At 29.4% G+C, this 24,437-nt stretch overlaps 2 protein-coding genes across 3 annotated transcripts; one reads left to right on the top strand and one right to left on the bottom strand.

The window, feature by feature from the left end:
• Window positions 1-13,682: 13,682 nt before the first annotated feature.
• LOC131599373 (ATP-dependent 6-phosphofructokinase 2) lies at window positions 13,683-15,293 on the top strand. The gene has a single exon (XM_058871756.1). It carries the CDS (start codon window positions 13,714-13,716, stop codon window positions 15,079-15,081), a length of 1,368 nt encoding a protein of 455 aa, XP_058727739.1. The 5' UTR covers window positions 13,683-13,713; the 3' UTR covers window positions 15,082-15,293.
• A 2,690-nt stretch (window positions 15,294-17,983) lies between these two features.
• On the bottom strand, window positions 17,984-23,952 carry LOC131626248 (calcineurin B-like protein 3). 2 transcript variants are annotated; one of them, XM_058897086.1, is made up of 10 exons: window positions 23,859-23,952; window positions 23,617-23,664; window positions 22,942-23,087; window positions 22,272-22,354; window positions 22,000-22,059; window positions 21,684-21,792; window positions 21,002-21,054; window positions 19,632-19,712; window positions 18,916-19,028; window positions 17,984-18,461 (listed from the first exon to the last, which is right to left on the bottom strand). In XM_058897086.1, the coding sequence occupies exons 3-10, from the start codon at window positions 23,054-23,056 to the stop codon at window positions 18,404-18,406; spliced, it is 672 nt and encodes a 223-aa protein (XP_058753069.1). In that variant the 5' UTR covers window positions 23,057-23,087; window positions 23,617-23,664; window positions 23,859-23,952; the 3' UTR covers window positions 17,984-18,403. The 2 variants fall into 2 exon arrangements, with proteins under 2 accessions (XP_058753069.1, XP_058753073.1); XM_058897090.1 differs by lacking the exon at window positions 23,617-23,664 and having other exon boundaries at window positions 23,859-23,951.
• Between the last annotated feature and the right edge of the window lie 485 nt (window positions 23,953-24,437).

The following is a 24,437-nucleotide window of genomic DNA, read 5'->3' on the forward strand; positions in this document are numbered from 1 at the left end:
ACCAATATGGATAACATTGTTAAAATCTCCCAAAATGATCCAGGGTCCCCGAGTGTTTCTAGCCAGCATCTTGATATCCTCCCAAAGCTTCATTTTTGGTTTTCCTGTCTATCAAGGAATTCACAGTGGATATACTGATCAGTGGTGTGGATGGGTTGGATTTGTATAGTGATTTCCTCCCACATGAGCCAGATTCTACCATTATTATGATCATCATAATTATCTATCCAATTCCATTTATTGCCAAAACTTTTCCTTATGTCACCAGCTTTAGCCTTTTTCACTCTAGTTTCAAGAAGGGTTGCACAAGTAATGTGTAATTTATTTAAGTGAGCTGTAATTTCAATATGTCTAGCCCTTTTATTCATACCTCTTATGTTCCAAGCTAACATGGTGGTTCATCTATCAAAGCACTTGAACCTTCCATTTCAAGGGCCCCAAACACATTCTTCATAGGTACTTCACCACTCTGTCCAGTGTTCCCCTCAGTTCTAGTTGCCTTGTTCCTGCTAGATGCCATGACTGTATGCCATGGAACAGTTACAGGCTTCACTATCACTGGCTGTATAACTGGTTCCTCTGGGATATTCTGATTCTCCACAACTGGGATTGTCATTGGCGCAGGTTCAGGTTCTTTAACAGGTTTCACTGTCCACGCTTTCTGTTGTATTGGAGGCTTCTTTTCCTTGCAAATATGTCCCACTTTATTACATTTATGGCAGTACAAAGGTTCCCATTCATAGTCCACTGCTTGGCTAAGTTTGCTTCCAGTAGGATCCCTTATATTAATCGTTCTCTTGAGAGCCTTAGTTACATCCACTTCGATTAACACTCTAGCATAGGATACCCGTAATTTCTTTGCCGTACATTCATCTGTCATTAAGGGTTTTCCTATAGCACTCGCAATTGTCCCAATACTGGATTCCCCCCAGAAAGCTAAAGGCAGGTTAGGAAAGATTACCCAGATAGGCAGCACCCTCAGCATATCCTCCTCGAGTTTGAAACCTGGTGTCCATTCGTGTAGGAACATGGGCTTCCTATATATCGTATATGGCCCTCTCATCATTTATATACGAAATTTACTATTGATCCAAATATTTTTGTAAATGATACTTAAACAAAACTGAAGTCTATATACGGGAAAAAATCTATTATTGAACTAAATATTTTTATATACAAAATGATATTTATGATTAAATATTTTCATTTCAAAAATGGTATACGGGAAAAAAATATATTATTGATCTAAATATTTTAATATACGAAAATTTAATATTGATCCAAATATTTTTGTAAATGATACCTAAACAAAAATAATATTTGTATACGGGAAAAAATCTATTATTTACGAAAAATAGTATTTATGACCCAAATATTTTATATTCAAAAATGGTATACGGGAAAAAATTTATTATTGATCTAAATATTTTTATATACCAAAAATGGTATTTATGATTAAATATTTTTATTTCAAAAATGGTATACGGGAAAAATCTATTATTGATCTAAATATTTTTATATACGAAATAATCAATTATTTATCTATTTTTTTTTCTTTTTTAACATTTTTATTTAAAATAAATTATCTATCCAAATTCGCGTAACCGAACAGAACTATGCACGAGTTTGATACTAGTTTGACGGAGAAAATAAGGTTTTGAGTTGAAGTTTTGAATATCCTATTGTTTTGTTTCGAAAAAAAAAAGAATATAGATTAAAAAAAATAAAATAGGCAAGAATAGAATATTCAATAACCAAATATATGTTCATCTTAAAAATTAAAGATTCAGATCTCAGTTTATATTTGAAAACCATAACAATGTTTAATGTGTGAGTTTTTTACGGAGAAATCCAATTTTGGAGTCTTGTTGTTGACCCATTTTCTTTCATTTGATAAGATATCATTGCTTGAAAAGCATTAATTTTATAAAAATGAACTCCAAAAATTAGCCACAAAATAAAGCCTATAATATTTGAATTTAATATATTTATCTTCTCAAGGTTTTTTTTTGAAAGATTTTGAAAAAAAGTTAAATAATAGAGAACTCATTTTTTAGTATATGATCTATATGAAAAAAATAATTATTAAGTGTTATGCTTATTTATTAAAAAATAAGTTAAGTTTCTAAAAAATTTCAGTCTAAAAAAAATATTTTTAAAGTGTCATTGATAAAAATAAGGTAAATAAAAAAAATTAAAAGAATAGTAGAAAAGAATCATTAAAAAAAGTCTTATTTAAATAGAAGAAATATTTAAAATTTTGACTTAGATTTTTTCTATAATTAAAAAAAGTCACATTTAGATAGAAGAATTTTTTTTTAAAATTTTGAATTACATATTTTATATAAATTAAAAAGTCATATATATATAATATATATATATATATATATATATATATATATATATATATATATATATATATATATATATATATATATATATATATATATATAAAAAAGAAAGATTTTAAAATTTTGAATTAGATTTTTTTATTGTAATATTTTGTTGGTACAAACCAAGTATAACCTTCGTACAACTGCATAGATTAATTATTTGAGTCGAAAAAATTATAATAAATGATTGTTGTATGATCATAATTAAATTTAAACTTAAAATTTTTGATTAAGTTGGATGAGATCTTTTACCATATCTTCTAAATATTTTTAAATTTTCTTTAAAATAATATTCGGCACATTTTATCCCATAAAAGAGTCATTTGAAATTTTCTTTATAATAATTAAAATAATATTTAGTACATTTTCCTTATATATATATATATATATATATATATTTTAAGATTTTTTTTCTAAAGTGCAACCATTTATAACTGGACACATTTAATCCAATATCTCTACTATGTTACATTTTTTATTTATAACATTATTCATTGTATAATATATTTATTAAATTATAATTTATTCCAACAATAATTTTGTAAGTATTAGATATTTATAGATAATTAAAATTTAAAATGATTTTATTTAATATACTTTTTTGTCTAATTTTAATTTTAATTATTAATAAATAATTATTATTTTATTTATTTTAAATATTATTTACTAATATGACTAAAATTTAATTTTAAATATATAAATATATCTCTTATTCAAAATATTTTGAAAATATCATTGATGAAATAACTTGAATTAATTTATTACCGCATATTATGTGTTTCAATACTTTTTCATCAGTTTTGCATGGTGACTAAAGTAATAATTTCAATTAAAATTTTTGTTTTATATTTATTTAATTATTTCAAATATTTTAACTAAATAGTAGATTAAGTTAAAATTATTTTTAATTTATATAGAAATAATTCATTTCGTTTTAATGTATTTTTTAATATAATGAAATGAATATAGTTATTAGGATATTAATGAAAATTTATTGGATAGATAACATATTTATTATAGGTAGTGCAAAAAAAACATATTTGAATAACTCTTTATACTTAATAATTTAAAAAAAAAACAATTAATATACAATTATTTAATTAGTTGAGGAAGACTAAGATCTCTATGATTATAAAACTCACAAATTGATTAAAAAAAAGTTAGAAACATGCGAATATATACAAGTTTAATATTGCAGTCATGCCATAATTATGAATTATTTTTATAACCATATAATTTTATTACAATTTAATTCATACAATTTTTATGTATTTATCAAATGTTATGGTAGTATGATTCATTGCATGTCTCGCCATTTAAATATATTATGATTTTAAAACATTTTAGTTAAACAATATTTTTTTTTATAAATTAAAGTATAAAAGTTTCATTTAAAATTATAACAAATTCAAGTGACATGTAAAAAGCACAAACAAATTGTTAAAATTTAAATTGTTTTATTAAATAATTTTTACTTTTCAATTAATATATGTTAGTCCAATATTTTTTTATTCCATTATTTATTAACTAAATAATCACGTACAAAGAGTATGGTTAGCACTAAAGATGGAAATATATCAGACTGACTAATAGGTACGACCTAACCTAGATCAGGCTCTTTTTAAAATAGAAAAGGCCTAGATTTTTTATAAGTCTATTTAATTAAAAAAGTTAGGCCACAAACCATAAAAAAGTCTTTTAAACTTAGCAGACCGGCCTATTTAAATAAATAAAAATAAATTTATTATTATATTTTATTTGTAATTTGATATAAAATATGAAAATAAATCTTAGTTATCTTGAAGAACTAATAAATATAAGCTGAAAAAATTTATGAACAGTGTCAAGTTGTTTTCATAAGTTATCTTTAATAAATAGAATCGCAAAACTTATATTAATAGGTAAACTTAAATAAGTAAATGCAAATAAGCATTTAGCCTCATTGATATTTTAATTTGTTAGTCTATTTGTAAATATTTAAATAAAATAGGCTTTTATGCAGATTAATAGGCTAAATAGACTTTTAAAAATGTCAGACTCAGATATAAAAATAAACTAATGATAAGCCACATGTCAAGCTTAAGCTTTGTAATTTTTAGCATACCAAACTCAAGTTTGACAAAGTCTAACTCGATTTAACCTATTCTCATTCCTTATTAACACTCAAGGTTCAATTAAGTTTAAGATTTAAGATGAATAAATGAATATAAGAGAATATCTTTGATGCCTTGTGTGAATTGACTTTTATATATATTAGTAAAATGAATTTAAACTGAATTTGGTCTTAAATATTTGGGACATTTGATCGACACAACAAATTATAATACCAATCTTATAAATGATTATGTATTTTGGTTCACACAATTTTATAACACACTTTAAATAGAGATTGTTTTTAGTAAAACTAGAGTTTTATTGGAAATAAAATATTTTCTATAAAATTTGGTATAAAAAATAAGAAGAAGAAAATCAAATCAAAGAGGAAAGAAACTCATCATTAAGATTATATTTTTTATTTTAAAATATAGTAATTAATTAAAAATAAGAAAAAATAAAATATGTAAATTAATTATATTAATCAAAAAATTTACAAATAAATAGAAAGAAAATTATTATTTTTAAATAAATAAAATAATATTAATTGTTACTCGATTAAAATACAAGATAAAATATAAATCAAATTTTCTAATTTTTAGATCTTTATTGTAAATTGTTAATAAATGTTAATAAATTGTAGTTGCGGAGGAGTTGTGGGGTTCAAATCGAAGTTTGACCTACCAAAGCTAACACCAATCACTACTGAGTTAACTATCGATTGATACTCATAGGTTAGATTTTGATTGAATACAAGTTACATGAATAATTTACATGGTAACCTAAGCCTCACCATTTTATAATTGAAAAAAAATAAAATTTAATACCTTAAAATTACAAGCTTTTAATACTAAATTAATACTACAAGTAAAAAAAATTAAAACGTATACCATGCACTATTAATTCAAAGTAGTATAAAATAATATTATTAATTAAAATATAAATAGTGAAATATATTTATATTTAAAAAGTCAAGCATAAATGATTTTTTTATATTTAACAAAAAGGGTGCAACTAGTCCATATATTTTATACAACAACAAATAAAAAGAATAAAAATGAATTTTTAGTAAATAAAAAATCATCAATATATTTTTAAAAAAAAAGCCAAAATAAACAGGCCTTATATTATTTCCAAATTTTTTTAGTCATTTTTTACACCACAACATAGGTTGTCTTTCAAAATATTGACAAAATATATCATGTTTCAATTGACTTCAAGTCTATTTCGATTGTTGATATTTTACTAAACATCTAGGTAGATTAAAGAGTGATAGTTGAATATAGTGTTTTAAAAACTGGACCAAATCGGTCGGTCAGACCGAGAACCGGAGAGGATATTAATTTGGTCTGATTGTTGGACCATATATGCTATTGAACCGGTGAGAACCGGCCAAAATCGAAAAAAAATCAGTGAACCGGCGATTTTAAAAAATTGGTGGTTCAAATGTATCCTTTTTTTTCTCTACAAAATGACGTCGTTTTCATAATTTTCTTTATAAAAATATAATAAAAATTTATTTTGAACAACTTTTCTCCTGTTTAAAATTAGACCTGATTTAAAATTTATTTAAATTTATATTTTGTATTATTTTATTGTGAGTAATGATTATATTTAAAATTTGAATGTAAAAAATAAACATGTGAAATTATGATATTTTAAAATTTTAAATTTTTTTGGGTGTTGTGATATTTTTTAGAGACCAAGTCATCCGGTTAGACCGATTTAATAAATATATAGTATTGTAATAGAGACCGGTTTATTTAACTGAGTTATTCGGTTTAATCCGATTTAATCATGCAGTTCGACCAATAACTCAGTGGTTCAACTAATGAACCAGTGACCCAGTATTCTCACCGGTTTGATAACAGGTCCGATTTTTAAAACGATTTTCAAACAATTTAATATTCTTTGGTGTATCAGAAGATTAAGAAAATTTTCACAAAACTACTATTTTGAAATAAAACTTAAAATAAATAAAGATAAAAAAAATATTTTAACCAAAAAAAGAATTTTTTTGACCAGAATTAATTAACCAACCTCACACCCGTTTTTCATGTAAGAAATCACAATGATGAAAAATGTGAAACGAGTATTGGGACAAGAATTAATAATCACATTTTCCAAAGATGGATAGGAAAAAAAAAATCCAAAATATTGAGGCTGGCAAGTTTGGCAGTATTCAATGGAAGTTTGAGAGTTTAGTACTATAAATAAGTTAAGAATAAGCCTTTGTTTGCCGTCTTACATTAGTTCCATCTCCTTTCATGGATTTTCTCTTGTCTCTTTCTCTTCACTCCAATCTCCTTCAACAAATCTTTCACTTTTTCTAAACTATATATATATTTAGTTATATCTCTCATTTCATACACTACTTCAACAACTCATTCCATTCATTATATACATATACTTTTAGTTTTGAAAACAATTTTTTTTAAGACATGTTTGTTTGTTTGTTGGTTTGATGTGTTTGCCTGGCTCCCTGCATGCCATATAAGAGGTTTTTCAAAAATGATTGATCATCCTTTTACTTGGCGTGAAGGGAGTCATGCAGGCTTACTTATTATTTCAACTCTCAACTTCTAACAAACTTGTTTTGCTTCATTAATTGTTGATATTATTATAATTTGTGGTCATATTTAATATGTGATCTTATTGGATTGCTACTTTAATTTTCTCTTGATTATGTGTATCTTTTCATTCTTGAAATCGAGACATATCTTATCACATGTAACTTTCAATGCAGGTCATGGTCAAAGTGTTTGGTTTGGAAGTGTGAAAATACAGCGATGCTTCTACACCACTAAGCATATAGACTGCAAAAATATATGAAGAACTCACATTAACTTTCAAGTTACTCATTTAGTTTAAAATAAGTTTTTAATTATTATTTTTACTTTTGTAATGTAGATGTAATCGGTTAACTTGTTTCTAAGAACATTGTTATGATTTTGTAAAATATACTTTTGTTTGATAAATTTATTTTTTTATTAATTTGTAAGATATTTACAATTATGTGTTTGATATTTCATGTCCTTATTTTATTTTGCAAGAAGTATATGATTTGTAAATTTTAAAAATTATGTTGTTTTTCTTTTATGATTCAAAAAAATTGTTGATTTTATACACAAACATTTAATAAATGAAAGGCAAGCGGATAATTAAATGTGTCTTCTCCTTTTTGTATGGTAAAATTATTCTTCTTAAAAATTACTAGTACATAGGAGACACAATATTGATATGTATAAGTCTTTGCACTCTCTACAAAAGATCTACAACTTATGTGTTAGAAAATCAAAAGTATAAAGATAAATGGTATGAAAATATGTTGATTTTCGAAATTTGTTTTCTAATGCTTGGTGTGGCTGTGAAGGATGTTTGTTCTATAGTAGAACCTTCGGTCATTATTTCCACTAATGGGGAAATTACAATTAAGTCTACACATGCATACTTTCCTCCTACTCACGTATACTAGAATATTTGTTGGCCTATGTGTCGATCTCTCCATTTATGAGTTAGTCAAGAAATTCACAGACGCATATTTCTTCATAAATACTCTGGCCCGTATGAATATGTCAAAGAATACATCACGTATGAATATGTCAAAGAATACATCATAATAAAGTCATGTCGGCATTTGAAGTCTGAAAGCTCCTTACAAAATTCACAACATGTGGTACTAGAAAGTCAAAAATGTCAAACGTTAATAGTATAGAAACACTTTTATTGTTCAAACATGCTTTCTTATGTTTCGACACTTTGCTTGAATCGATTTTAAGGGATGTATATCTCATGGTAAAATTTTCAATTTTCAATCTTATAAGTGGAGATATCACATCCAAATTGGTGCACGTTTTTGTCTTATCCACACTTTAGAACATCTATTGATCTAATTGTCAATCTTTATGTCATGTAAACTCTTAAATATGTTTTCACTACTAAAAAAATTATTTTTAGTGATCGAATTAGAGATTGAAAAATCTTAAAAATCGGTCACCATAACTTTTTAATAGTTTATGTATTGATATCATATGCACCGAATAGAATATTGAATCTAATAATTAAAAAAAATCATATTTATATAGAAGAAATACTTTAAAATTTTGAATTAGATTTTTTATAATTAAAAAAAGGTAACACCTATATAGAAGAAATTTTTAAAAAAAAAATTCAATTAGATTTTTTCTATAATTAAAAAAAGTCATATTTATATAAAAATATATTTTGTTGGTATAAAGTAAGTATCACTTTCGTACAGCTGTATAGGTTAATTACTTGAGTTGGAAAATTGAATTCAAAGTCAAAATCTATGATTAAGTTGCATGATATATTTTATCATCTCATTCAAATATTATTAAATTTTCCTCAAAATAATTAAAATAATATTTAACACATTTTTACACATAAAAGAGTCATCTTAAATTTTTCTTATAATAATTAAAATAATATTTAGTACATTTTCCTTATATATATATATATATATATATATATATATATATATATATATATATGGGGACGATTCAAGTAAGAACAATTGGTTATTATGAGAAATGAAAAAAATGAATCACGACCATTAAATTTTGATTTGTTAATTTTAATAAACTGGATTGATTTCTCTTTTTACGTTGATTTAAAATAAATATTAAGGATCATAGAAAAAGAAACCAATGCAGTCCATCAAAGTCAGTTATAATGTGTAACAGCTATAAATAAGAAAATACAAAAATATTAATCTATATTAATAACAACTCCTATCAAAACCAACTATCATTATAAATATCTTTTATCACCACTTTATTCACATATGGTTAAAAATAAATATATTTTGGATGAATATTTATTTTTTATGATTAAAATTAATGTTTGTTTTGCTAAATTCATTATAATTCAAAGAACAAAACTAATTAGGCGAAATACCTTTTTTTTCATCTCTTCTCTTATTTTGTATCCATGACCATTTTGATTTTTTAAGTTATAAAGGACTATCAGGGTAGGTCCTGAGTTTTTAGAGGCCCTGAATAAATACTAAAAAATTTAAATTTAAATTTATTATTATAAAATAAAAAATAATAAAAATATATACAAATAATACTATAGTATATTTTATTACATAAATTTAATAATAAATAAATTTATTATATGATGGATTTTTTTAATATAAAAAATATATAATTTATATATATTATTCAAAATTTATTTTAAAAAAATTGAAAAAGTTCATATATGATTTTTAGTTATATTAATACAATCTTTTAAAAAGTTCATGAGAAATTGTTGTTCATAAAAAAATAAAAACATGAAATTACAATTTTTATCCAAAAGATCATGTGGCATAATTCATAAATATAATAAAAATATGGTATTGTAAAAAGTTCTACTACATGGATATGGATATGCCATGGTTCATACATATAGTAAAAATATGGTACTGTAAAAAGTTCTACTAGATAGATGTGCCATGGTTCATAAATATAATAAAAATATGGTACTGTAAAATGCTCTATTACATAGATGCAGGGCTCTATTGGACCTCTGATCCGAGAACCGGACCGGAAACCGGACCAGTGGAACCAAACTAATGGACCGACCGAAATGTTATTCGGTCCGAGAATGGGTAATTTTTTTATCCGATACCAAAAATGGATATTATATTGGATATTTATTGGATACTTTTGTCGGATATCCGAAGTAACGGTTTAGTTTCGGTCTAAAAAATTGGTCCATCAATGTTTCGGTCCGGTCCAAATTTACCCGATACTATTTCGGTCTGGCTCTCGGGATAGCAAATACCCAGACCGGACCGGACCGATAACAGCCCTACATGGATGTAGAGCTGTCAAAATAGACTATCCGACCCTAAACAGGTCGGTCTTGATGGGCTCTGGACTTTTTATGGCTGGACCAAAAAGGCCATGTGTTAAATGGGCTCGAGAATTACTACTTGAACCAGGCTCTAGATGGGCTTCGGGCTACCCAGCCCTAAATGAATTTTTTTTTTAAAAAAATTAAAATAAAAACTTCATAATATTTATTATAAATTAAATTAAAAATTATATTATTTTAACCATAATACATTTTTAAGTACTATATTATATGTTATAAATACTATAATATATTTCTAAATACAATATATGTCTAAATTGTATGAAATAATACTTGAATAATTAACATAAGAGAGAAACTAATATAATACGATGAAATAATGTTTATTATATGGGAAATGCTAACGAGTGCCCCAGGGGCACTGGTTAAGGATTTAAAAAGGTATGTTTAGTTTATTAAAGACTTGTATTCAATATAATGAAAATGGAAATAATTGACTTTTTTAAGAAATAAAAGGTATGTTTTCTTAAAACTACTTGTATTCAATGCATTGTAAACTAAAATATTTTATTTATTTATAAAATATTTTTTATATTTAGAACCCTTAACCAGTGCCCTTTGGACACTCGTTAGCATTTCCCATATAATAAATATTATTTCATCGTATTATATTAGCCTTGGGGCACTCGTTAGCATGACCCTTATTATATTAATGTATAATATTTTAAAGAGAAAAATTTAATAGAATAGAGATACAATTTAGTAAGGTGAGAAAAATGAATGTGTTATTTGGAGTAAGACAATATAAATATTAATATATATTTTTAAAATTTTCTAATTATGCGGGTCTGATGAGCTACCCACGGTCCATATAGACTAGCCCTAATGGGTAGCAGGACTGGGCTAAAAAAACCTTGAAAAATATGAACTCTAATTTTAAGACCTGAGCCTATAATTTTTCGGGCTTGACGGGCCGACCCATATGGACTAGCCCATTTTGACAGCTCTACATGGATCTGCCATGGTTCATAGATATAATAAAAGAAAGGCTTAAATGCATTTTTGGTCCCCCTATTTTCATGTTTTTTTAAATTTTAATCCCCATTTTAAAACCTGGATTTTTGGTCCCTCTACTTTAGTTTACTTAGATTTTTATGGTCCCTTCCAAATTTGCTCCAATTTTGCATACATGGTGCCCTTATTAATGAGTGACACAGCTACGGTAACATCACGTTAGTAGGCCATATTGAACTGGACTATTACTGTAGCAATGACACATCATTAATAAGGGCGTCACGTATGCAAAATTGGAGGGGACCGTGAAAATCTCAAGTAAACTAAAGTAGAGGACCAAAAATCCGAGTTTTAAAATGGAGGAGTAAAACTTAAAAAACATGCAAATAGGAGGGTCAAAAGTGCATTTAAACCTAAAATAAATATTGTAAAAAGTTTTATGAAATGCACAAAATAAAATATTGTAAAAAGTTTTATGGTTCATAGATATAATAAAATAAAACATTGTAAAAAGTTCTACTAATGAATGTATTGTAAAAAGTTCTATGGTTCATAGATATAATAAAATAAAATACTGTAGAAAGTTCTACTAATGAATGTGCTGTGGCTCATAAATATACTAAAAATTAGGGGTGTCAAAATGGATGGATTAGATGGATTTGGATTGGATTGTTAATGGATGGATCAAAACGATTCATTAATCCATTAACAATCCCATTAAACTTTCTTTTGAAAAATCCAATCCAATCCATCCACCAAGGAATATAATCCATCCAATCCATCCATTAAGGTATTTCTAATGGATGGATATTCATTCATCCGCCCGTAAAATTAACTTAAATATTTTATTTTTTTAATTTTTCAATTAATTTTACAAAAATAATTTTTTTATGAAACTTATTTTAAAATTTTTAAATTATAAATATTTATATCTGTATCTAATTCTAATCAACTAACGTCTTAATTAACTTTATTTTTTAATTAACTTTCTAATTCTAACCAACTAACTTCTCCATAAACTAATTCTATTGAAAAGAAAATTAACAAAATGCATACCAGTTACACTAATTAAACGTGAATGGTAGTAAATTAAATAAATTCAATGCGTTACAATTAAGCAATTTTAACATTAATATTAAATTAAATATAAACAAGGTCATATAACTCTGAGCATCATTATTTTTTTTCAAAGAGAAAACAAACCACTCTCTACATATTAAATTAAATGTACATAGTATACTGTAGTATACAAGTATCTAAAATAGTAAAATTGTTGATAAAGAAACAAGTTTTATGTCTTGATCTCATGTTTACATCACAAACAACAGGTGTTTTAAACATCTCCTGATCTCATGTTTACATCATAAACAACAAATTTTTTTTTTAACATTATGATACAGGAAAGAAAATCAATGGCTGTGAATATTGTGAGAAACAAAAATGTTAAGAAATTGTTTAATTTTAGATTTTTCATGTATTTTAGTAAAAAATTAATACAATAAATAATAAACTAAAATCCAATGAATTTATAAAGTGAGATGGATGGATTGAATCCATCCATGTAGTTTAATGGATGGATTGGATTAATCCATTAAATTTGCTTTTTGTTAAATGGATGGATAAATTATTGAAATGGATTGGATGGATATTCTCTTAATGGATTTTATTGCCACCCCTACTAAAAATATAGTATTGCAACTCAACTCTAAGAATCGAACATAGGAACATGTCAATTCAAAAAAAATAGCTTCTTCCGCTGAGCTACTGCAACAAGTTGTTACTGCAACAAGTTGTTATTTGTTTAGCAAATTTGGGATTTATCACATACTATTTGTTATTCTTTTATTAATTTTCTCAATTTTGAGGCCTCCGATTTTTGAGATCCTGGTTGTCCTGGCCCAGGCCGACCCTGAGGACTATTTTGGTAACAATGTCAATTTTGATACTTTGAAAACATATCAAATTAGTCTTTTTCATTAAATGCAACACTTGAGTATAAAAATCTTTGAAGACACCAAAACTTAAAGTATAAAAATCTTTGAAGTCACCAACAATATACGTGGTCCATTATTGATTTTATGGACTAAATAGAGAAAAAAAAATACTCCAGCTGAGCAAACCAAATCAATCAATACAATTATGCTATATAGATCTATCTAAGACAGATTTTTTAGTAGTTAAATTCAGTTTTTAAAGGTAGATTATTCAAACGGTTTTTTTAACTATGGCCAAGTGTTGTCAATCAATATACACACACGCGTGTATGATGACGTGAATCTCGGTACAATGTTAGGTAAAACGTGTCAAACAGAGTGAATGCCACGTATTCATCCCGACCGGTTATTCATAGTTGAAAATCCAAACAAGATGAACTCATCAATTCATCGCCATGGATTCTTCTTCTTCTTCGTCGTCAGCGCTTCCAAACGTAACACACTTATTCGAACCCATCAAACTCAAAACACTTCCACATCTCACTCACTACACCCCCAACCTCCCACCCCTCCCTAACCCACTCGATCACAACCCTTACTTCAACACTCTCCATCTCCAAAACTTCTACATCACTCCAAACGACGTCGTTCTATCTCACTCCTCGCGTTTCGCTTACCGCACCGCTGGTCCCCGTAATAACGTCTACTTCAACCCTTCCGATGTGAGGGTTGCAATCGTTACGTGCGGTGGTCTTTGTCCTGGACTCAACACTGTTATTAGGGAGCTTGTTGTTGGTCTTTGGAATCTCTATGGTGTTCGTGAGATTTTCGGTGTTACAGGTGGTTATAGAGGGTTTTACTCTACTGAACCGGTTTCGCTTAATCCTAATATTGTTCATCATTGGCATAATAAAGGTGGTACTCTTCTTCAAACTTCCAGAGGCGGTTTTGATCTCTGCAAAATCGTTGATGCAATCCAAAATCGAGCCTTCAATCAGTTGTACATCATAGGTGGAGACGGGACTATGCGAGGGGCGGTAAAGATATTCAACGAAATAAAACGACGCAAGCTAAATATTGCAGTTGTTGGGATTCCTAAAACAGTGGATAATGACATTGGAATAATCGACAGATCTTTTGGATTTCAAACAGCTGTTGAAATGGCTCAACAGGCAATTAGCGCGGCTCACGTGGAGGCCGAGAGCGCAGTTAACGGTATAGGCCTTGTGAAGTTGATGGGTCGAAGCACAGGTCACATTGCTCTTCATGCAACACTCAGCAGCCGCGATGTTGATTGCTGCCTAATCCCTGAGCTAGATTTTTACTTGGAAGGTAAAGGAGGACTCTTCGAGTTTCTTGATCGACGAATCAAGGAAAATGGACATGCTGTGCTTGTAGTTGCTGAGGGTGCTGGCCAGGATATAATACCTAGAACTGATTCACAGAAGGAGGAGCGAGACGAATCGGGTAATTTAGTCTTCTTAGATGTTGGAGTGTGGTTGAAGTCGGAGCTGAAGAAGTGGTGGGATAGAGACCATCCTGGTGAGCTGTTTACGGTCAAGTATATAGATCCTACTTACATGATTCGTGCAGTTCATGCAAATGCTACTGATAATTTGTATTGTACACTGTTGGCACACTCTGCAATTCATGGTGTTATGGGTGGATATACTGGATTTGTTGCTGGTCCTATTAGTGGAAACTATGCATACATTCCACTGGAAGATGTAGCATGTGCTAAGAACCCAGTGAATACAAAAGATCATAATTGGTCTTGGGTCAGATCTGTCACCAATCAGCCTGATTTTCTAAAGACTAGTTGAGGTTTCCAGAGAGCACTAATCTTGCAGCATAAACTCTGAAGCTGAGATCAGATTCATAGGTGATTTTCATGTGATGATGCCAACAGGTAAAAGATGGATGTACATAATAATAAATGATGTATAAATTTGTCTCACTTGTACATAGTAGTACTTTGTAACACATGTTTTATGATTTTCAATAAAGATCTTCATGGTTGACAAGTTTTCTACCATTTTTGTTGTTGTTCTTAATCCAAAATAATTAAAGTGTTATAATAATAAAATCGGGGGGAGGGGATTCAAGGTTTGATTTAAGATAAAACAGGGAGGGGATTCAAGGTTTGATTTAATATAAAACACGTGAATAAAATGTTGGAAAATTTATAATATTAAGGCGATTAGGATTTTTTCGAGTCCCATGTATGTTATTATTCTTGATGTCGGTGTCTATTTGTCCGAAGTTGATTAATCAAAAATTACGACGGTTTAACTATGTCGTTATACTCAATTTCTTAGTGTATATAATTCATTATTCTACACTACAACTCTCTAACCCATTATATCAATTCGAAGTTAAAATCGTCAATTTAGATCGTTAAACCTCAAGTCATAGTTTATAATTTCTTCTTTCTAATCAATTATTAAGTTGAACCGTTAATCTATTTTAAAATCGCAGAGTTAGGGTAAGTAATCCCTATAATTATAGGTTTGATATATGAGTTCGTCCAACGCATACAAAGCAATGAACACAAGATTAACTTAATAACAAATACTGAATAATCAAAATACGCAAATAGTACAAAACTCAGACATATGACCCAACAGGTTCATACAGATTCATCTAACAAATCATAATCAATGGAAATTTAGTTACTCGTGTTGAAAGAATTCATAGCAATAGAAGTACCAAAACAAACAATACATGAAATTCCAATAAGAATTTGACTTCCGATGATGAAAATCATCGTTTAGAGCTTCAAACTCTATCTTCGCTATCAAAATCCTTTTGCCAAAAAGTCCCACTCCAACCAATTTTGTGTTTTCCCTTGTTATAGAAGCCTCATAATCTAGGTTAAATCGTGTTACGGCCCCTTTACAGTGTTCCATGAGTTGCTTTGTTACAGTTTGATCGTGTCGCGATCCCTTTTGACTATGGTGCAATCTGACGTTTTGAAGCAATTCATGCCATGATGTTTCCAATGTTGAAATGTTCTTTTCTTCACAAATATTCACATTTTCTACGTTTCACCTTGTTTCTTCAACTTCTTCACTTTCTTCCTATTTCTTCATAAAACTCAACTATAATCTACTAAAAATTGCTAAAAACATACGCAAGTGCTTACTAAATTACATGATGGAGTGTCATCAATTGTACTTTGAGACTACTTTTCTAGTTTGGGCCGAATGACTGATGTATAGTTTCTGAATGAGTTTATGAAAATTTATATCAGTTATGTCTGGCCTATGTGTATCGTTAGAGCAATTCTTGCATGGACACGGTCCTAAATCCACATTTTTAGGAACAACCAATAAGAAAGAGTATTTCTTAAATTTATTTTAATTGTAATTTTGTTTTTAATTGGATTCATGGGGTGGTTGAGATTATGAAGGAGAGAGAAAAATCAGTATTTATTTTTTAATTAATTAAAATTTTGTGATTGGTTGTGTGTAAAACAATTTCTTAGGTATGTGTCCACCTAAGAATTTTCCGTATCGTTAATGTGTGAATAATGAATACCTTATTAAATGATATAAAAATATCTTCCTAAAAATGATCGAAGAGTTCATAATTTTGTCTATGTCTGTGTCCAAATTCTGAAATACGGATCTACCCCATTGTTCTGAGAGGATTTCTTATTCCACCCCATATTTTTCTAACGCACCAAGCGAAATTCTAAAAATGTCTTTGAAAATCGGAAATATATTTCCGATACGCACCTCCACACACATAATTCATTCATTTTTTAAATTAATCTCATTTTACGGTAAAATTGATGCCGGAAATGCACTTCCGATATAAAATCGAAAAATATATTTCCAATTCCTAATTCAAAGTTTTTGATGTTCACTTCTAGCTCCCTCTTTGTTCACTGTTTGTTTTTGATGTACAATATTACAAGTCATAAGAATGTTGTTAATTCAAAGTTTTATTGTTTTCAAAGACTAACACTAGAAATTTTCAATTCTTATTACAACTTTGTTTTCAAGTACATTAAATTATATTCCTGGTTTGCAAGAGATTCATATTTTCTTTCCATTAACTTGGCTAGTCAGGTAGAATTATTCAGCAGAATTAAGACAGAAATTATCAAAGTTCAAGGGTAATATTAATAACTATTATCATTTAAAGGGTTAGAGGAACCGTCCAAAACTCATTAGCAATGTCAAGTCATTTTAATCTGATATCTTGAAAAGAAAATTCTGGCTATATAATATAATTTGTATTTCTCATTACGTGTAGCATGCATGTCAATAATCAAAACTACACTCTGTCGTTGTCATACTCAAGTTTGGTGGGTCTTTTGCTTTATATAAAAATCAGAAATATACTTCGGATTTATACCCGAAGTGCATTTTCGATTTTGCACAAGTGCAATTTAAGAAATGTGCAAACTGAAAATATATTTTCGATTTTAGAATGGCAAAATCAAAATTGCAAATGGTCTTTCTTTGGAACATGGGATGAAATAAGAAAATCCCTTGTTCTAATGGTGTAGAAAATCCAATCAATTATGCTTTCAATATCCTAAGAGTGTTAGATGTTTGCCATTTAATTTACTTTGATATTTAATGGATCATACTATTCTTTCATCTAACGCATGTGCTGATGCTATCTTCAATAGCATGTCATCAATTTCAGTGTTGCAACGCAGTATTTTATTATAAACATGTGAAGTTTGTGAAAAACACCATAACTAGCACATCTAGGAAGGAAATATAGTGACAATTATAAGAGCCAAAGAAAATACAAGTGCAATTTTGGTTCTAGGCATGGGTTCAAAAACACCTTCACAGCATGCCCAAGCCATTGCACTAGACTTGTAACAAATATTTTTATCACCAACATATCCAAGTTGCTAATGCTGAAAGCCTGAAACACTTAAATATTCTATATGGTTTCCCTTTTATTCTCAATTGAAGGAAATCAATAAGCAAACCCATTTTTCCAATCTACAAACCTCAATGATCCCAAACAAGAAACAAAGTTCTACTCAGCAAAATATAAACAAGGTCTATATCCATCCTGAACTGCATCCTTCAAACAAAATCCCAGTATTCACAAGCGAAACATGAACCATTGATATTCAAGACCAATAAAAGTGAAATGGATGATGTAGCTGCCTCAAGTATCATCAACTTGCGAGTGAAAAACAAAACTAGGAAATGTGGTGGTTATATCTCTGCCAAAATAACAGTTTTATGTCAGATCTTAGATGATAGAGATTTATAACAAAATTGTGTCCATGAGAAATAGAATAATAGATATATTGAAAATACAATCCAGGACAAAATCAATCAGAAGGTAATTGTATTGGTGACGAAAGGAGATAACTATGAAGGGACGACGAGAGATGCATTGAGTTGTGATCAATTAAAAATACAGTTTCTGTTTTATTTTAATTTTATTTTCTGTGATACCATTATCAGTTTATTTAACAAACATTTGAAATGGCAATGATTTAAAACTTCTGCAATTGAAAGTGAAGAAAAATAGAACCATTTTCTTCTTATTAATAAAGTTTGAAGATTATAACTCATTTTAGCAAACAAATCCTAACATGTTAGGCAAAATTTTACTCCCTTGCGAGAGAACTTCAAAATCAAATTGGTGATTAGTAACGGGAAGAAACTCACTTTAAATACTGAAGAGTCATGTTTTTCAGAAGGGATGGATGCCGCAAGACAAGGTTTCGCCATTCTTCCTTGTCAATTTTCCCATCATGTTTTGTATCAGCTTCCTCAAATGTCTAAATATCATAAAAGATGTTGGTGACAAATCTCCAGAAAAGATTATGATAGCACAATAATTATATTATATGCCAATGTTCTCATTATCAACTCAACACATATGAAACCATGTCAACCTATGAAGTTCACAAGAATAGCGCTTAAAGAAGGTTTGCTTTAATTAGCTGAGAGATTACGTGGAAGCTTAGGTCTGAATGCAAGGGAAACATTACCTAGAGGACACATAAATGTTCCACTAATAACTAACTATGATATACAATGATGGATAAAAATGCACCATCAAAAGGGGTACACACTTAAAATTTGGAAACACGGGAAAATCAATTAAAACAACGAAAACTACTGAATTTCAGACTATGCATGCAGCATGTGTTACCAATAACTTGTTTAAAGGCTTCCATATGATTGCTTTTAGAGATTGTCAATAAGAGAGGAAAAATTATTCATGAATTTCTTACTTAACCAAGTAACCGATAAAAAAACTAAAATAACATAATAAATAAAGTAGAAAAACAACTTGTCATATGATTCAAATGTACCCTAGTCTAATAATGGTCATGTAGATTTGGCATGCAATTTAAGTTGTCAAGTAAATGAAGCACCTTGTCAATAATACTTTCGATCACGTCATCTGAAAGATTCATACCAGACTCAGCTAGAGTAGCCACCACCATTTGTTTTACCTACACATAAAAACACTGATCATCTACGCATATAATCTAGGTTGTAAATGGTGATGGATAGATTCGCTATCACGGTACAAAGCAGGTGATGGGCAGCACAGAACCCTCGGTGGGTCACAGTATGGTGATGCTGGTGCAGGCAAAGTGGCGGGTGTTGAATCACAGAAACGAGGAACAGATCACATATGGTGTAGCACTTACGGGCTGAACCAGAGTTAGAGGGGGAAGTACAAAAACGAAAGGACTTTGACACTGTCATGATTTCTGACCAAAACTGAGTTTTACGGCAACAGTGAGGGACCACTATATGTATTTTCCAGCTTCTATTTTCTATTTGGATTTTGCAGCTGCACAAGTAGCTGCTGGTTGTGTGCGGAAATGTATTGTTACAGTCCAAGGTTACACAACATTCCTGCTAGGTCTACTAGTTTACGGGAGAAGAAAACGTATGAGCCCTTAAGGCCCAATCTATAGAAAAATACAACTTAAATGGCATCGTAAAAAAATGCGGGCCTTTGAGTACCATAGGTTTTTACTTAGTAATAAGAGACCAATAATTGAATATAACAGTATAAACTAATACTAAAATAATAGTAAAACAATTACTTGTATTGCTTAAGTATAAAAAATATAAATATTTAAATAGCAGCCATCCCGCAATGTGCTGCTATTCCGGAATAGACAACCTAGGATCAAATAGTACACGCTAATAGCAAAAACATATTGTATCGTAGTATCAGATAGATTATGAACAAACAATGAAACAACTATATATTTTGCACTTAAATTCTTAAGAGATTTTAAAGAAAAAATCAGTTAAATTATTGGAAGATCTCAAAGTCACTACCAACTTCATCTAGGTTGTTCAGAGTTCCAACATCAGTAATCTACTAGACCAGTTTTCAAATTCTGTCTTGAAATAAGGTCAGATACTTAAATATTATAAATAAATAACACTAATGTTTAATTGCTGAATAGTTTATCATCTATGACTAAAAAAAACTGAGTGAGAAAGTGTAAATCCTTGTCTTTGCCTTTAAACAATGAACCAATCAACCTATTAAAACTCATGACCTAGTTTAGTTTTCACCTAAGGCCTTGGACCACAAACAGTTTGAAAATACACTTGGAGAAGTTGCAATGGGAATCAGAAAAATAAATTATGCAAGTGATTCTCAACAGATGATTCAATCCCCCTTTGGTTATCTTGTGTCCTAAACACTATAGAGTAGTGATCTAATGTGGTGTGGACAAAGCTTATATAGTTTATATGAACATAAAAAATTTACCTCCTGTCTTTCAATAAAACCTTGCTGTTTGAGATCATACAATTGGAAAGAAACTGCAAGAAGGAAAAGTTGGGAATCCCCGATAAGTTTATACATTAATACCCTTAACTGCAGAAGGGGAAATAAATAGACAATTGTAGAAAACAGAGTAGTCATTCCCGGATAGCGACTACTCTATTTGATCATTTTTTGAACAAATTATATGAAATAATTATAAACATATATTTAATGCAAGATTAAACAAATAAATCAACTCATAAAATATTCATAAATCAAGGCACACATGACTTTCGAAGTGCCTAAACAACTATGAAGGAAGATTAAGGTTGAGTCTCAACTCATTTGATTCAAAAACCCTAAATTACCCTTAAATGTTGTAAATTTAAGGGGTAATTTCGGCTTTTAGAGGGGAAAGGGATAGCAGGTCAGAAACTGCTCCAGGGCGGGAACCGTTCTGCTCCACTATCCCGCTATTTATCCTACAGCGGCCGCTATAGTGTTTTGCACCACTAAGGCTCTTCCCATAGTGGTCGGCCTCCGCTCCGCTATAGCGGGATAGCGCCGCTATTGACTACTCTAGAAGAAACAACAGATATCCTCTACATCGTACACCCCCTCCAATGAATACCTTTTCCATTCAATATCCTAATAAAAATGCAGACAAAATGTTGGTCATTCTTACACTCAATCTTATCATCAATTGTTGCGTTGGGATGAAAAACAGACAGAGCACGTGCAAACTCTTCAAAATCAAGTATCCCATTGTGCTTTGTATCAAACAAGTCAAACACCTACATAAGTATAAAATCATGAACAGGGCAAATAAATTTATTAGGTTCACATCACATTTTACTCTATGTATAAAGTGTGCAGCTGAACTCATAGTCACATTAGATCATAAGGATTGCCCCAAAAAAGGACCCGTCTAGCTAATAAATCAGGAGGAAATGAAAAAAGCAGTTGTAAAGAAAAACAGAAGATGATGCTCAACACCATACCCTGTCTGCAAATAAGCTCTCCTTCTTGTTTGACTTGAACAGTGCCAACTGAAATTCTTCCTGTCGTGTAAAATAAGGAAACCATCATTAAACAAAATACAATGGACGATATGAGTTACTATTAGTTGTGAATGTTGCATAGAGCATGTAAACTTATTACAATTATACAGTAGGCAAGGAGGAAAAAACCATCATCCATAAGAGTTGAAAACAGTAAAACACACATATCCTAACATGAATTGATAGAAGATCAGAACATGAGCATAGCTCACCTTATTAATTAGCCCATCGTCAATCACCGCACTGCTGATCTTCTTGAAGAGTTCATAAAGTGCTTCAATCTCACTTACACTAACTGCACTGACAATAAAACAAATAAATATCCTCTCTTTTCTCCTTCTATTGTTCTTTACATTTTCTTATGCTTTTCATAAATATATAAAAAAGAAACTTGAGAGAGATATGAATATTCATTCCAGTGAGTCAAGTCTCAACAACAGGTTGCATAGATTCGTTGTCGTTTAACTATGAACTTAATGGAATGGAACCTAATGGAATGGAGTGGAACGGGGCGGAATGGACCAGATATTTCATTCCATTGATTTCGCTACATTCATTATTTGCAAATCCAAACAATGGAATATGATTACATACCACTACACTCCATTCCATTCCATCACATACCACCAAACCAAACATACCCTAAGTCTTGAAAGGCCTTTAGAAGTTCTCCTTCAATAATTCTATAACCACTTATGATATAAAAACAAATATTTGCAGATGCTAGAACATAGTAATTCACAGTGCTAACTCAAATTACAAACAACTAATTTGATATACGATAACGATTAATGACTGGTCTATTGCATCATTGGAAAGTCCTCACAACATGATATGGAGAAGAAGAAGAAGAAAAAAAAAAAAAGGGCAATAGCAACATACACACAGTCTCTCTTGCAAGAAGTTCTGGATTTTCTAAACCTCTAGGTTGATTTAACGAATCAGAATCGCAACAATTTATTACAGCACCACACAAATGCTTTAGGCACTGCAACATGATCTCTTCCAGGTATCAAAACACTCCATACCTGAAATCCAGAAACAAAAAGATTAATGTGTAACATTAAGGGGGAAAATCACTTTAATGATTGAAACAGAATACACAGAATACAAAACAAAAGGAAAAAACATTAACCGAGTTGTATTGCTCTAAAATTTGAAAAATTATTATTAATATCGACGTCGCCGATGATCATCATACAATTCAATAACATAGAATCAAGTTCTTACCACTAAGCTATATCACAAACTCCATTATATTACAACTTTACTATGCAATAAAACAATTCTATAAAACCTAATAGTTGAATTGAATGCAATAGTGTAAAGAAAAACAGATTAATAGTACTACTGTACAAGGTGGTGCCAGAATTTAACAATTGAAGCAAAATTCTATATAAGAACAAACAAAAGCGATTCTCCTAATTTCAATAACAATTAAATAGGGTTACAAAAACAAATTGAGAGGCAATAACAGTTTCAGCATCATAGCAACAAGGCATAAAAATTGAGATTAGGGTTTGGGCCATTAATTGCAGAATCGAAAATAAAACTCACATTGATAATTGATTAAAAAAATTATGAGGGCTTCAAAATTGGATGGATCTACAGAGATTAATTATTGATTAAATAATATTAATAATGATAATAATAATAATAATAATGAGAAACGAAAAAAAGGGATAATGAATATTGAAGAGATTGATTTAATTTATTAATTGAGGTTTCAGAAAAACGAGTTTGAAAATTGGATTTGCGATGGTAAATTAGGAAGAAATCAAAGCAGAAAGGTAACTGACCCTGCGTGTAGGGAAATGGAATTGGAATGGAGGGTAACCCTAACCCTCTTCCCTTTCCCTTCCCCTTCCAACCATCACACGTGCCTCTTAACCGCTGGTTCACTCCATCGTTGTAAATCCATCTTTAAAACCAATGTTAACCGGACCGGCCCGGACCGATAGACCGAAAATCGATCGGTTTAAGTGTTTTTTTTATATTTAAAAATTAAAACAACGTCGTTTTGATTATTTTAATAAAACATTAAAATATAAAATATAAAATATAAAAAATTATTATAAATTATTCAATTAGATTATGTTGCGATTTAGCTTTTGTTTGTAATTATACTTTGTAATTTTATACTATTTTATTATGTGTGATACCTATGTTTATAATATAATATTTTCAAAAAATTTAAGTGTTAGTTATATTTTGTAGAGACTAAAACATCCGGTTCGACAAATTTTATACTTATATAGTTTTGTTATAACGATTGGTCTATTCAACTGAGTTATCTGATTTAACCCGGTTTAATCATGCGGTTCGACCAGTGATCCAGTGGTTCGACCAATAAACCTGTGACCCAATATCCTCACCGG

The sequence above is a fragment of the Vicia villosa genome, linkage group LG1, assembly GCF_029867415.1.
Source record: "Vicia villosa cultivar HV-30 ecotype Madison, WI linkage group LG1, Vvil1.0, whole genome shotgun sequence".
In the NCBI taxonomy this organism is placed as follows: Eukaryota; Viridiplantae; Streptophyta; class Magnoliopsida; order Fabales; family Fabaceae; genus Vicia; species Vicia villosa.